At 39.6% G+C, this 15,886-nt stretch overlaps 1 protein-coding gene across 2 annotated transcripts in view; it reads right to left on the bottom strand.

Annotated features, from left to right (window-relative positions):
* Positions 1-8,092, bottom strand: part of tfap2b (transcription factor AP-2 beta) — a 10,183-nt gene extending 2,091 nt beyond the window's left edge. Inside the window, exons 1-6 of one of the 2 annotated variants that reach the window (XM_086189227.1) lie at positions 6,264-7,190; positions 5,615-6,076; positions 4,442-4,496; positions 3,055-3,274; positions 2,667-2,785; positions 1,701-1,842 (exon numbers count right to left, since the gene is read on the bottom strand). In XM_086189227.1, the coding sequence (XP_086045353.1) occupies positions 1,701-1,842; positions 2,667-2,785; positions 3,055-3,274; positions 4,442-4,496; positions 5,615-6,076; positions 6,264-6,290 (1,025 nt within the window). In that variant the 5' untranslated portion in view covers positions 6,291-7,190. Of the gene's footprint in view, positions 1-1,700; positions 1,843-2,666; positions 2,786-3,054; positions 3,275-4,441; positions 4,497-5,614; positions 6,077-6,263; positions 7,191-8,024 lie in introns of those variants that run through there. The other variant, XM_086189226.1, reaches the window with a different exon arrangement.
* Between the last annotated feature and the right edge of the window lie 7,794 nt (positions 8,093-15,886).

A 15,886-nucleotide genomic window follows, 5' to 3' on the forward strand; every position in this document is an offset into this window, starting at 1 on the left:
TGCCCATAAAGCTGTTCCCAATTCCTAATTCAATGAGAAATATCAGGTTCTTTGAAAAAAACTCAATTTAATTACAAGATTATGAGCAATTAATGTCTGACAGTTTAAGTGCAACTAAAGGCAAAACAATATTGGATTTAAGTTGTCCACATTGGGTGGAATTCTTAGTTACAACTGTGAAAAATCAAGATTTCTTGGAAAACTAAAACTTAAATAAAGCTCTTTTTCTCCTTATTACATTTTAGAAAATCACCTGGTTTTAGGCCCATATTTATATTTAAGGGATCTATCTTCTACTTGCCTCTCATACTTGCACACGCGCACACACACACACACACACACACACACACACACACACACACACAGAGATACACATACACACACACACACACACACACACACACAAACAGTAAGCAGCCTAAGGGCAGAGCTGCAGTGAATGAGTGACAGGCTGTGCAGGCCGAGCCCAGCTGGGGTTAGTTGAGTGGAGAGGAGAAGCCTCCACCCCGGGGTACACTCAAGGCTCTCACTGTTGTTTTCTGATGACTTGAAACACTTCACTGCTAAATAATGAATTTCTAACAGGCAGCACCGACACACAGTATTGGAACAGGTTTGAATCTGATTATCAGACATCTACCATTGAACACATTGTACATACTGAGGAGTGTATGTGGATCTACTCACTCATGCAGGCCTGGTAAAAATGTACCAACTTAAATTTTGTCCTATGAATTTCAGACTTCTTCTATTTGAGGGAAATCAGTGTACAGGGAAGAGGATTAGGGCTTTTTTTTTTTTTTGATTGGATACAAATATGCAAAAATCCATTATTGAATCTACATTACATGTCTATCTTCTTAAATAATCTGTGCTGCTCCACTGCTGGATGGTATAAAACCTGGATTCAGTTCCACAGTTTTACAGCTATCAAAATATATTAGTAACTTTATCTAGAAGCAGAGGTCAAACATACACTATCAACCTACAGCTTGTATTTTATGTCTGTGGGTTCTGTAGGTCTCATAAAATTGTTCTAGTAAAACCAGGTTCATCCTAAACTAAAGGTCTCCTGTAAAAGGGAGCGCTTGTAGAGATACAAAATGATGTGATATAATCTTGCTAATAGAGATGGATTTGTTTGGATATTTTTACTAAATTAGTTTGTATTTCATAGAAAAGTGTGCTTAGCTCATTTGTGTTTGTTCAATGCAGAATTCATTTCTTTCTTGATTATTCAGAGGTGTTCTTATTGAATTAGCAGTCTAATTTTACATTACACCTATAACAAATTGCATATATTTTGTCAAGAAAACACAACATCTGCACAAACATCTTAACAATAAAATAACCTCTAAATATCATCACTACATGTTCACTGCAAGGTTTGAACCCTCAGGGTATTATTCCAAGGGCCCACAGAGGCCTCGGAAAATGAATTTCATTTCATTTCATTGTTTCATTCACCAGAAATGATCCTACACTGAAACAAAAGAATCTGTTGGGCTAAAGTGGAAAGGTCTCTAGGAGTTTTATTCATTTAATTATTTATTTTAAATGATAATAATATGATGTTTGCGCAGATTACATGTGTTTCAATGCTTCCGAAGGCCACGCTATGGTCATTTTCCCTTTAAACACACCAATATCTGAGTCGTTTTTTTTTGTTTTTGTTTTTTTTTTGTTTTTTTTTAACTCACTTGGTCGCCAACAGCATGTTTTTCCGCGTGTGCAGCTCGTTGGGGTCCGTGTGCTGCCGGTTGAGGTACTCGCTCACGGCTTTGGTGGGAAATTCTGTCTCGCAGATGTAACCGAAATCCCGGGCCAGGTGCACCGCTTCACCTGAGGGGAGGTAAGTGTGTGGTGTCAAAGCAGCTATGATGCAAATAAAAATATTAGCCGCATGTGAAGATTCGAGTGTGAAACACATGTTAAAGCAAATGTCTGTCTTGGAGAATCTGGCAACATTCAGTTTTTAGACCCACTTGCCGAGGATCCACCGTATTTGTTTATTTATTCATTTTGGGGAAAAAAACAACTACATGCAGTGATCCCAGTTTGTTAACGATATTCAGTTCAAAACGACACGATGTTTTCTTCACGTGCTTCATGCTTAGCTGGCGAAAAACAAGTTTAGTTTAGTTTTTTTTTAACACGTCATTGTGAAAAGTGACGATGTAAGCCAATATTCGTGATTTGGTGGAAAAAGATCAAGAAAAAAATTCCCACTTTACATAAATGAGCACAAGCAGTGTGACGCTGACAAATATGAAATATATTGATTGTAATTTTTTGAATTGTTTGTCTTTTTCTAGCAGATAAGGAGTTTAGAGAAGAACTACCCTATTTCATGAAAATACATTCCTTGTAGCCCCATTTATGCATTTGAAAAATGTTATTTATATTCAAAAGTAAACCTAACACAGAAAGGCAAGCTTTGACCATTGATTTTTAATTGATTTCACATCCTGAGCTCATCAGCCTTCCTGGGTCTGTATTTGTATATGACATTAATAATCTTGCCAAACCCTTGAGGTCATGACCTTTGCTTTTTCAGTCAACGTGGGATCTGAATGTATTTGTGAGGTTTCACAGGAGATCGTGTTTTTTTTCTGTTCTGAGTTTTCATTTCTAATTTAAAGTATCAAAAACAATTACGTAATCACCTTCTACAAGTGATGTTAGTAACGTGACATTTGCAGCCTTGCGTCTTCCAGCAGGTAAATTCAATCCAATCTTCTCCAGCTTTTCCCTCAGACACTTTCCACCGTTTTTGGACTTTGCTCTGTCAAAACAAATCAAACCAACATAGAAAATCAAGCCACCAGGACAGGTATTATATGTGCACTTTTTAAAAAAAAATTTTTTGAAAATATCCTTATAATTTTCAAAAATAGATGTATAAAAGGATAGTTTATCCTGTGCTTCACTTTCCCCAGATAATTATGTCAAGTCGAAAATAAATTCCAGGCTGTATCTATAATACTATTTATTTACAACTGACATGTAAGTATATTTTTGAATGTCCAAGTGATTTCATCACGAGATTCCTACCTTCTCAACACCCCCCCCAACAAGGAGGCGTTGAGGCACTCGGGCGGGGACAGTCTCCTCTGCACCTCCCCTACAGTCACTTTGTACTTGGAGGTGGAGCTGAGGAGAGACAGGCGGCCGGGTACTGAACAGAAGAGCTCGTTAATGTTGACGGTTACTCCCCCGATCAGGCCGTCCTTGCCGAGCATCAAAGAGCCAACGTTCTTAGGCGGCATGGGAACTATGAGAGGGGAGGGGAGATGAATGTGTGTTTAAAATATCATCGTGGTGGTAGGTGCTGATGATGAACTTTGATCAGGAGGGTTCCGGCCTAATGAGGCGCCCACGCGCCGGCCATTTACTGTTATTTAATGTTGCGCGACATTATCATTACAACATTATCGATTGTTGATTGGCTCGCTCTCCCAACTCGCATTAGCCACCTCCCTGTGGTTCCTCCACGAGCACCACTGGATGCCTGCTCATCCCGGCGTGTTAATGCGCGCGCTAATGGCGCAAAAAGGCAAGCTCGTGCGTGCACGCATAGGGGCCAGTGTGAAAGGGCTTTGATAGCTCCACGGGGGATAATACCGCAGATTAGCTCTAAACGAGCTCACGAGATCTCCGTGAGCGGTCCCATTTATTACATCAGCGGCTTAAATGCCCCGCAGGGAGTTCAGTCACTCAACATCCCGTAACTAAATCACGACACATCATCAGAGGCAGTCTGACAATGACACACATGCAGGCAAGGAGAACTGGAATCGTAAACCTGTTTTAACTTCCCATCTTGGACCCTTGGAGGAGGACGCTGGCACACCCTGGAGCTGAATTGATCCCGTTTAGGTCCCTCTGGTGCCAAATGACGCCAAATGTAGTGGCACCTCTAGATATGTTAAAATCCGCATCTCTCTCTCTCTCTCTCTCTCTCTCTCTCTCTCTCTCTCTCTCTCTCTCTCTCTCTCTCTCTCTCTCTATATATATATATATATATATATGTTGTTATCCCATCTTAACATGGGGCGGGGTACACCCCCTTAGATAGGTCGCCAGTCCGTCGCAGGGCCATCAGGAGTAATTAGAGGCTCAGTATCGGGGAAGTGAGGTTCGAACCAGCGACCCTTCGGTTGCTGGTTCATATATATATATATATATATATATATATATATATATATATATATATATATATATATATATATATATATATATATATATATATATATATATATATATGAACCTTCAAGAATCATACGCGGCCATTAATATCAAAATTTTCATTTTCATTTCAGTTGTCACCTAACAGCAAATCAGCATGGACAAGTGTGTGTGTGTGTGTGTGTGTGTGTGTGTGTGTGTGTGTGTGAGAGAGAGAGAGAGAGAGACAGAGAGAGAGAGACTGTGTGTTTACCTTTCTTAATGACCGACTGATCCAGAATGTTCGTTCCGTTGGTGTCGTCAATGGTCTGTTAAAACAAAGAAAAATATTCCCCATTGTACAGTGCTGCACAAGATGACCCATATAAAGCCCACTTAATGTCAAACTTAGATGTTTCATCACACATATTCCAACAAAATCAGCTCATTTAAACCAATAAAAAATGTGCGAGTATTTGTTTCCATTGCAAACAAATACGGTTTATAATCCATTAGTGACTTTATTCATTTCGACCTGAATGATGAAGGAGGCATTATTAAATGAACCACTTGTAGTAATTGCCTCACACTCGTGTAAAAAAAACCGTAATTTGTTAAAGTAAATGTATGCGGGGTTAATAACTTCGTGGTATAAATACGAAATGCTGGAAATGAGAAGCGATTGTGGAGGTTAAATGGCAAACAATTCGTGATGGTTTTGCCCTGCAGGGGAACGAGAAGATGAGGTCTCATAGTTTAAAATCCATTTCACCCACTCTTAAGCTTAGTCTTAAAAAAAAAAATCCAGAAAACGACAATAACGAAAAATATTAATGATAATACAAATTCAGCTTCCATAAATCAAATAGGTTTCAATGCATTTTATGTGTATATCTTGGCAATAGAGGCATAAGAAACATTTGATCCAAACAGTTATTTGTGAAGCTCAGTATCATCATATTTTCATCAAAATGACGTATCAGTTTGTTCAGCCTCGGGCCATTTGAGCTCTGGCTACAGCTGCCGTGTGAGCCCAGCCCTGAGGGAGATTCTGAGTTCACTGACCTCATCTCTAATGACACAAGGAGGACGACAGTCAATAATTACCCGTAATTTCCTTTCATCTAGTTTACATTTGCAAACAAACCCAGCACTCGTGTTGATTTAAAATCCATAATTATGTTTCTATTAAATGGAAGATTTAGTTGCATTATAATTTTGTGTCAGATTTCATTTGTCAAAAAAGACCCTGGTGGAACCCAACTAAAACATTTGACTGGAAAGTGATCTGTTTTTTACCTACTGATCCAAAAATCTTAAAAATAACACTGATAAATCACAATAATTGGATGTGGTATGTATGTATGTATGTATGTATGTATGTATGTATGTATGTATGTATGTATGCTTTTATGCCTTAAAGTCACAGAAATGTCAGAAGTCTCACCTGAACGTCCTCCATACCGTGCAGCCCGTGCAGCAGTCCGTCGCCCATACCGGGCTCCAGTCCCGGGTGAGCCGAGTGCAGCAGCACGTCGGGCCGCCGCACCCCGCTGTAGTCCCGCCGCGGGTCCAGCCCAGACAGCTGAGGCAGCGAAGCCCGAGGCTGCGCCAGCAACGCGGAGCTGTCCATCCGGTCTCCGGCGGCGTCCTGTCGTTGCCGTGCCCCCCATGCGCCTTGTTGACTCTGATGTAGGGAGTTCAGGGAGTACGGGTCACTCACGTGTGAGTACGGGTCCTGGCTCTGGTAGTGAGCGAGCGGCTGGTATGGTGGAGGGAAGTACGGAGGTTGGAAGTCCGACGAGGGCGCGTGAGACAGCGGTGGTGCGCTGGAGTAAGGACCCGCGTGCGATACCGAGCCCAGCTGGGACAGGCGCGAGCTGTGGCTCGAGACACCGTCATGCCGGTCCTTGAGGAGGGTGCAGAGAAGAAAAGAGTCAAATCAGCTGCTTTCGAGGAAATAAAAACATGGAGGCCTACAATGATTATTAGAATACTCTGCTGAACTAAAGAGCCTGGAGGACAAATATTATAGCCCCATTTAAAATAGCTCTACCTCCGAGATGGAGATAGTGGGTTGTTAAAGCCAGACTCACCGCGGTAGAGTAGGAGTGAACTAACATCTGTATAACCCCTGGTGGTGTCACACGTGTCTCACAGAAAGATAGAGAGCAAGATACCCGAACTTTCTCCACCGAAAAGCCGCACGTGTATATCTTTAGGCTTGGCCTGGTCTACAGCTCCATCCAGACCCTCCCGGTGCTGCCGCCGCTCTGAGTGTGAGCACCGAGCTCCCGCCCCTACCCCCGGTATACGGTGTAATTGTTATTCATGACTGAGACTTACAGGAATATTAATGCGCGCGAGGCAAGGGACTGGGGACACACGGAGCGTGAAGGCTCTCGCGCAACCGTGAGTGACGTTGAAATTCCATGGAGAGCTAAACAGCGGGAGATAGAGCGAGGACTCCCTCACAGAGCCGTGAGGAATTCCCCGTCACAGAAAAATGCTCTTCGGGTTTGGGAAAAAAAAAATGTTGTAACGAGAGACTGCAAAACATTCAGTCATTAAGAAAAGCTTTGCCCGAAACATTTTACTTTGAAATAAAGACAATATAGCACAGCGAGGTTGGTAAACAGACATCTTTGTGCCTCCATTCGCCAGGTGTTGAATATGATGGATGGACAAGCTTCAAACTAAACGGTTTCCTTTTACGCACAGATTGTAGTCTACCTCCACAAGGTAAACGAATTCCTCCCAAATAACTCCAGTACGTTTTACTGAAAAATCAACACGATAAATAAGTTTAAATTAGGGGACCTACAGTTGTGTGGTAGGCCTTTTATTGGCTACAACTTGCCATACAATGCTTGTGAGAGGCTAGTGCAAACGAGTCAAAAGAACATGATTTTGTCGTCCACTGGCCTCTTTCTGCCCTCTTGGGTGGCTTGATTAACGCTTAACAACTTCACATCCATTCATCCCTTGCGCCGTGGGAGAAAAGCCATGTGCGGTAAGAGAAGAGGGTTTCCCGCCGAGTTGAGGCGATCCGGGCCTCGCGAGCAGCATGCCCTTTTTCTTGCGCTTTGTGTTCAAGCTCATTCTGCGCGAGCCGGAGCAGCAGCAGCATTGGCACTGCGCACCCCCGCGCGGCGGTGTTTCTACCCTTTGCTTCCTCTTGTCTCATGTTAGGCGTGAATTATTGTTCTGGGATAATAGCCAAATGATTTATCTGACACATCAGCACCCGGGTCTGACCCTGCACCTCCTTTAAAGCTATTTCTGTCTTTAAAACGAAAATTACATTGTGTTTTTCCTGAATGAATGTTTCTACAGCGTTACATGTTTTATTCCAAACTTTTTCAGATATTTTAGTCTTGAAAAGTTTTAATTTTGTATTTGAAACGGGAACAGGTTACCTATTTGTTTTTTTTAAAGAAAGTGCTCTGGCATATAAACATTTGTAATTTCAAAATAAAAAGATAATGACGAATTATCATTTTCTTGGTCATATTTTTTCATGTTTCATCATATTGTCCAAATTGAAAATGACCTTCGCCAAAAAAAAAGGTAAAAATATGTCGGCGCCAATATCCTCCAAAGAGACTGACTTCTGGAGAGACGTCCTCCTTTTCATAATCACATTCACTAGAAATAACAGGCCTCTTGGAAAACACCTCACCTAACACACACACGCGCGCGCGCACACACACACACACACACACACGCACTCACACACACACGCACAGATTTTAGAGAGAGAGCGAGAGAGAAAGCGAGAGCGAGAGAAAACACGCCATTTATCCTTTAAAGCATGCCTAATGAGCAACAGACAGGCAGCTGGACGGAAACGTTACCTCATAAATATCTTCATACTTGACATTCTCAACTAGTTTCCACAGCATGGTCGCTTCTCCGATGTCGGTAAACCGAATGCAGCCAAGTGAGGAAGAGGGTGGTCTCAAAGCTCTCTCTCTCTCTCTCTCTCTCTCTCTCTCTCTCTCTCTCTCTCTCTCTCTCTCTCTCTCTCTCTCTACCCTGGGTAGAGTCAGACAGGCAGCTTTGTGAATGGGGAACCCTTGAGAGGACTATGAAGGGAAAGGGGGCTGGAGGGCGAACTGACAGCAGCAGGCTGAATGTTTTTATTATCACGCTACCACTGACAAATAAAAAGTACAACCAGATCTAAAATTAAGTTTTACACAAAGACAACCACGGGAAAATTGTGGCTTTGGTGCTATAGTCACTATTGTATTGACATGTGGAACTAATGGTGATATCAATCACTATAAATGTAAAAGTATTGCAAAAATAAAACAAGGTTATATAAACTTTAATTTTTGTAAGAAACTTGATGTCTGTCTAGATCAGGTCATCAACTAGGGTTGGGATGCCCACAGGAGTCATGAGATTAGCTCTTGGAGTAGGTTATGTGAAAAAAAACTTTTTTGAACCTTCTACACCTGTAGAGATATAATGCGGCATGTAGATAATGTGACACTAAAAGTTTTTCTGTACTTAAAATTAGGAGAACTTATAAAACAAAATGTAGCTTAGGTCTGAGAGATAGTAATGATACTGGATTTTATTTCTGTGTTAACATACCCATTTATTTAATCCTCACCCATGAATAACAATATGATAACAATTATTATGGAGAGTTGCATCTAAAAAGGATGGGAACCGCTGGTCTGGATAAAGAGCGGTGGTCTGTTTAGCACAAATTTCAAAAGAAGCTTCAGAAAAACTCTGGCTAAAGAATGTCTATCACTCCTCTATAGACTTTCCCTCATATAGCATTAGGGGGTTCTGTAGGTTAAAGGTTCTTTAGGTGAACATCTGGTGGCATATGTCTTACATTTGTCATTTTTTTGCCATTCATTCAGTATATCATCACTATTTGCGCTAAATGTCCACATAATTGTTCTGGATGTTGAATATTGTAACTGAGGTTGGGCCAGTAACAGCATAACATCAACCTGCAGCAGAGTTATAAAATAATTTGTTCGCCCCGAATTCTCAGAGAGCACAAAGGAAATAATATCAACAAAAATCAGACCTGAGAGTTAAAGCTGGTAGTAGGCTTTAAAAAAAGAATCACCATTTATTGATTGGGTATGTGAAAGATAATTCTAACTTCCTGTGTGGACATGGCACTGATTTAAGTACAAAAATGGTTAGTTCTGGTTCCAAAACTACCAGTGTTATTTACAAATAATATTTAAAGTACAAATCCCAGTATCGAATACTACAGAGGTTGTCACATACATTAAACGTCATCACTGCGAAAACAGAAGAGGAGCAAAAATGATTTTAATGATGCTGGAGTCATGCATCCATGATGTTGTTTATTTATAGCCTAAGGTAAGCTTTTTACTTGTAGCGATTGCATTTAGGCTTTCAAATTCATAAAATTGGTGTTAATTGATTGAGATTTTTTCCTAAAACAAAACATGTCTCATGAATTTTGTTTGCCATTGAGTGTATTTTCAATATTAATCCATGGTTAGGAAACCCATGGTAACATTAACCATCATTCTTGGTTGGCCTACAACACACCTTGCCTGTGGGATTGTTTTAGAACCATAAAACATAATATATACAGTACATTATCTAGATAGATATTATCTATTACAAAAGCCATCTGCACTTCATTTCTTCTCAACCAATACAGCTTCCACATCATTTTTCCAAATATGTGTAAAGTGTTCCCCCTTGTGTCTGAAGAGCATACACGCATCCAACCTTCAATTCTGACTGAATTCACTAGATATCTGCGTGGAGGTTTATTGCACCATGTCCATCTCAACAGGTTTGTAAAGCCTATTAAAGGATGTCATGACTCTAATGATGCAGATGTAAACACTCAAAACGAACTACAAAAAAGATTCATTTAATTTAAAGTTCATATTTGGCTGGACTAATGTTTATTCCACATATCTTATACATTTGCTTGCATTTATATTGAATTGTTTAACTTGTTTTTAAATTTATAAGTTTTAGATGCTCTTTTTTTTTTTGCTTCTACTTGTTGCTGTCACACCTTATATTTCCCCTTTGGACAGGAAAAGAATGGCATGGCTCAGAGGTAGAATGGCAGTCCAGCAACTTAAGGGTCGCTGGTTCGATCCTCTCTTCCTCTGGTGACCATGTTGAAGTATCCTTGAGCAAGATACTGAGTCCCTAATTGCTCCTGATGGCCCCTGTGATAGACTAGTGACCTGCCCAAGGTGTACCCCGCCTCTTGCCCAATATCAGCTGGGATAGCCCCCCTCCCATGTCCCTTAAAGAAAAATGGTATAGAAAATGGATGAGTTTTTTAAAAATCGGTTGTTTTGGGGATTATTGTTAGTTCTGATGATACATATTTTAAGAGTCTAAGTTCAGTCTCATTTCATGGCACTACCAAAGCTCTCTCATATGTGAAAATGTTTGTATTGACTACTGTATTTATGTATATCTTAATATCATCTCACAAGGCTTCTATAGTTCTGCTCCTTTGATGTTTAATGGAGAAAAAAATAATGCCAATGAGAATACCAAACATGAATGTTTAAGAGGGCCGGCTGTTGCCATGTTCTCTGGAATGACCCACTGCCAAACATTCACCCATCCATCTCTCTCTCTCTGTCTCTCTCCTTCTAACACACACACACACACACACACACACACACACACACACACACACACACACACACACACACACACACACACAATGGGGCATATGACTGTCAGCAATGACAGATGTCCTGACAGTCTGGAAGTCTGGAGGCGTGTTTGTGATTGTCATCCTGCAGGGCTTTGACGCACGATGTATCAGCATGCATTACACACAAGCCACACAAACACTGCACTCTGCCTTTTTATTTGCTAATAAACCTGTTTTATTTTCTCTTTTAATGAGAAGGTTTTGGTTCCACCTGTTCCGGCCATTTTCACCCCCATTGCACCATCTGTAAACATGATTTTTGTAAAGCTTTGCTCAGGATCAGTTGGATTACAAGTTATGCAGCATGTTCCTGAATTTACACTGTCATGGGACCCACCTTCTCCTTACAAGTAAACAAAATATTTCCTTAGCAAATAAACCCACATCACAAACTATATTTACAATGAACTATACTGCGGAAGTTATGCTGATTCCTTTTTCAGTCACATTCATTACAGTACACCCAGTTGCTGCTTTATTTATTTCCGGCTGCAATTCAATATTTGACCACTAGAATGCAGTAGAACACTACAGCAAGAAATAAAGTAAGCGGTCACAACCACGAAAGCGAGCTCCACTTTGATTTTATGATCTGCAGCACAAAGTCTCCAATGAAGATTTAACTGACTCAGCAATTTTTTTGAAATATATTTTACATAAGAATCACAATAAGTGCTAGCTTACACCAGTGTTTTTTTATTATTCATTATTATTTTAAAGTATCTGTATTAACAATACAAAACTGACAACATCTAAACACTGATGGCTTCCTGAGCTCTGGAAGATTGTTAGTTTATTTCCCCTCCCACTTTTAAGCATCTATTTAAACCTCAATACTGCCATTTACCAAGCCAGAGTACTTGGTTGAAACAAGAATATGTCAACCAAACTCCATTGTCCCTCTTAGGATCTTACAAAACAACTGAAAGAAGAGTAGAATTGTTCCATCTTGGCTAGATGAGACATCTGAATGAATGCCAGCTGCTCTGTGGGTTGTGTGTGTGTTGACATACGAGTGTGACCAATATATTGATGCTGCTGATAATACTGTCCAATATTGACATTATGAATGTATCAGTATCGTGGCATATGAACATCTGACTGATTTTACAATTTGTTCAAACATAATTCAGAAAAAAAGATACCTGGGGTAATTTCATGTGAATCAACTCACAATGAAGTTTATTTCTTCAAGACATACCTTTGTCCTGAGTGCTTGACAACTGCAGTTACAAGATAACAATAAAAGAACAAAATAAAGAGAAATCAAACATACATTTTGGCCAGTTTTTCATTGGAATTTTCCTATTCCCTGATATCAGCTTTGGCTCCACATGTACTGTATCATTTTGGCCAGTTGACAGTAGAGCCCAACCAATAAATCAGTATGATTGAAAATATCATCCCCCCACCATTTAATAGATGATTCTATATCAGTGTAGGTTGTCTAATCATGTACACATTTGACAAGTTTTTAAGGTACACAATTCAGAAAATGATACCTGGGATAAGTTAAATTCCCAAATGACTAATGTCATTTTTTGATTATATATATATATAAAACTGTAAAATATCCTGCCTCTATTGAATATCTTTTTTTATGGAATATTCATATACATTTGAGGTATCATTGCAGAGAAGAAAATACACTGGTATACCAATTTTATAATTGCTTTACTCCTAAATACTGGTACCAGCATCAATCCCAGTAATCCAGTATTAGTCACAGTAGCTAGTGCAATATTTCAGGGGACATTCAGTACCATGATGTCTATCATAGATGATAAAATTCATTGTTAAACTGTAACTTATCCCGCCTCCAGTACGCAACATAGTCACAAGTGTATCCCAGCTGATATACCATGATCAAAATTTTCTCACTCCCTAATATTAGCAACTGCCCCAGAAAGTCCTATATCATTCAGGCTTTAGTTGACATGGAGTGATGAGGTCAAGATGGCAGCTGAGGAGAAAAAAAACTTCAGTTTTCCTTAGAGTGCATAAGATTAGGACTGGAGGAAGAGGTTTTAGCAGTGACGCAGGGGAGGAGGAGGAAGGTTATTCTGAAGAGAAACACTGGAGAGGACAGGCTTAAAAGTTAGCTTGTGACTGTGGGGCTCAGGCAACAGGAGTTATGGTTCCCCTGAGACTTTCCATAGCTGAACTTACTTCTACATAAATGGCAGTGTTCATTTCTGGGTTACAAATGCCAATTTCAAATGAGCTTTCTGCATGTGAAACCCTCCATGTATAATTGGATTCAACCATCATATAAAGAATATTGCATATAGGAGAATAGTGAAATGGAAAATCTACTCTAATGGTGTGATAACAGTGTTGCATTGTATTGTGATCAATAGCATGTGTGAATAATCCATCGGCCACCCCATCACATTATGCATCACTGATGTCAAACTTGTGATTCCTTCTGGTCTGTTTGTCAATTTACAGCATCTCTGGCAGAGGCGATGTATCGATTTCATTTTCCAGCTCATTTTGATCAAGCTGCTTATTATTCTGATGTGGGGTCAGCTGGGACATCTTTAGATGTTTATCATGCAAGTAGCAACAAACAAAAGTGTGCAATTAAGTAACTGTCTGTGAGTGTATTTGCATATGCGTATCTCTGTGGGTGTGTACAATCTCTCCAGTGAGATGCAGGTACCATCAAAGAGCCAATTTAGAGAGATGCCATCTTCATATATCCATCACTCTTCACTTCAGTCTTATTATTTTATATTAAGCTGAGTTCTCAACATCAGGAAGATATAAAGTAAATGTAATTAAAATGTGTCATTTAAAAAAAAAAAGCTCAGTATCCTGCTCAAAAGTATTTAAAATGAAGTTTCACATGTCATTTTTGATTCTTAAAGCACACAAATGCTGCATTTGTGTCTAAAAATATTCAAATCAACTATCTGGTGTTTCAAGAAATGGAACAAATACTACAAGGAAATATTCCATTAAAGATAAAATGTAAAATTAAGAATCTAAAATATCAGTTATGTTATATCTGTACCTCCATAAAACCAATAATGAGATTAGGTGCTCTAATGAGGAAAACCAAGACGCAATGAACTTGAACAAGTATGCACCAGTTGGCAAAGTAAATAAACATGAGTGTTGATTATTGTGTGAGTAATTTGACTATCAAAAGCTAATCAGGCCTTCAACAATCATTTTTCATCAATTAATAACCTGACTTTTTAAAAAATAATAAGTATGTGGTTAAATTGTTGGAGAGTACTGAAACCCCCCCCCCCCCACCCCCAAATAGGGTGTCTGGATGGTATTTTTGTCTGACCAAACCCCCAAATATCACTTTATTATGGTTGATGGAATGGATTTTTATTATAAGCAATATCCCTGAAGCAAAATGGTAACAATTATATAAAGCTTGTTCACATTGCACAACTGTGTTAAGTCATTTAGTTTTAACTGTTGACTATTTGATTGTTTGCATTTTTTTCCCCCAATTTGACAGAAACACTTCTTGAACTGGGGCAGCAGGATGGTGCAGTGGTTAGCACTGTCGCCTCGCAGCAAGAAGTTTTCGGGTTCAATCCCGGTTTGAGCATGGAGTATTTCTGTGTGGAATTTGCATGTTCTCCCTGTGCCTGCGTGGGTTCTCTCTTGTACTCCAGCTTCCTCCCACAGTCTAAGTCTAAAGACATCAAGAGGGGACTAGGCTAATTGAACACTCCAAATTGACATTAGGTGTGGCTGTGAGTGTGAATAGTTGTCTGTCTATATGTGTTGGCCCTGTGATGGACTGGCGACCCGTCCAGGGTGAACCCAGCCTCTTGCCTGAAGTCAGCTGGGATAGGCTCCAGCCCCCCTGCGAACCTTAACAGGATAAGCGGAAGAAAATGGTTGGATGGATAGACTTCTTGAACTGTATTCCAATATCAAAAGCAATTCAGTGGTTTCTGACGGTATAGCCTAGCACAGCATACACAAATCATAACGAAAAACTGTAATTGACTTTTTTTTCATGATTTCCGTATTGTCGATCAAAGCTTTTTCCAAAGCATCTTAAAGCCACTCTAATATTAACTGATGCACGAGTACATATTTAAATAGATATCACTATAAATATACCTGCATTTTACTTCATAAAGGTATGTGTATTTTATTTAAAGACAAGCACAATAATGCTCCATTTAAACATATTTCAGAAATATAAAAGTTAGAAATATGGATGTATTTTTTCTTTTATTATTTACTGAGAAATTAGATAAATGTAAGGAATCTACAAAGTTTTAGAAAATTCAAGATAAAAATAAATAAAATCCTGGATCCAGGAAAATTTAAAGGGCTCATCATTGGCCCACAATGCATCTCTCCACAAAATTTCATTAAAAGAAAAATTGTTTTTGCATCATTCTACTGACAGACAAGCACACCTACAGATGCATGTGAAAACACAACATCACCACTAATATATGAGCATCCTGCACCCATGTCACCTTTCCTCTGCACATCACTGTCTCCACCACTATTGCTCCTCCACCTGAGGCTTCACTTGTATTGATGCAAGGTGACAAACCAGAGCAGGCATCAGTATAACTGCATCCTGTCTGATGATGTATTTTTGTGTTATGATGAAGTGAACGTGACCTCTTTTTAAATAACTGGAATATTAAAGAGTAAACAGAAGCTACAGAGCCCGGATGGAGACGCCAGCAGGCAGCTGCTCCTCGCTCTATTTTATCATCCCATTTTTTTGAAATATAAATAAGCAGAAAACCTGACAGAAGTCACTCAGACTGAAAGAAAACACACATGCTCAGGCACACAAAGGAGGCTTTTGAACCTTTTTTGTAGTCGGAGCCTTCTCTCAGAACATTAGAGAGGAACTCTGACTTTTTATCATTTTAATGTTGTGAACTCATATGGATAGTTCAAACTGGCTGCCTTTCATCTGCCTCCTTCTTAAGGTGTGTGTTTATATGTGGTGTATGTGCCACATCTTCCAGACAGCAAACAGTAGAACACAACTGTCTTTAT

This window comes from Aulostomus chinensis, chromosome 20 (assembly GCF_037954235.1).
Source record: "Aulostomus chinensis isolate RoL2024-O1b breed Wild chromosome 20, RoL_Achi_v1.0, whole genome shotgun sequence".
Classification (NCBI taxonomy): Eukaryota; Metazoa; Chordata; class Actinopteri; order Syngnathiformes; family Aulostomidae; genus Aulostomus; species Aulostomus chinensis.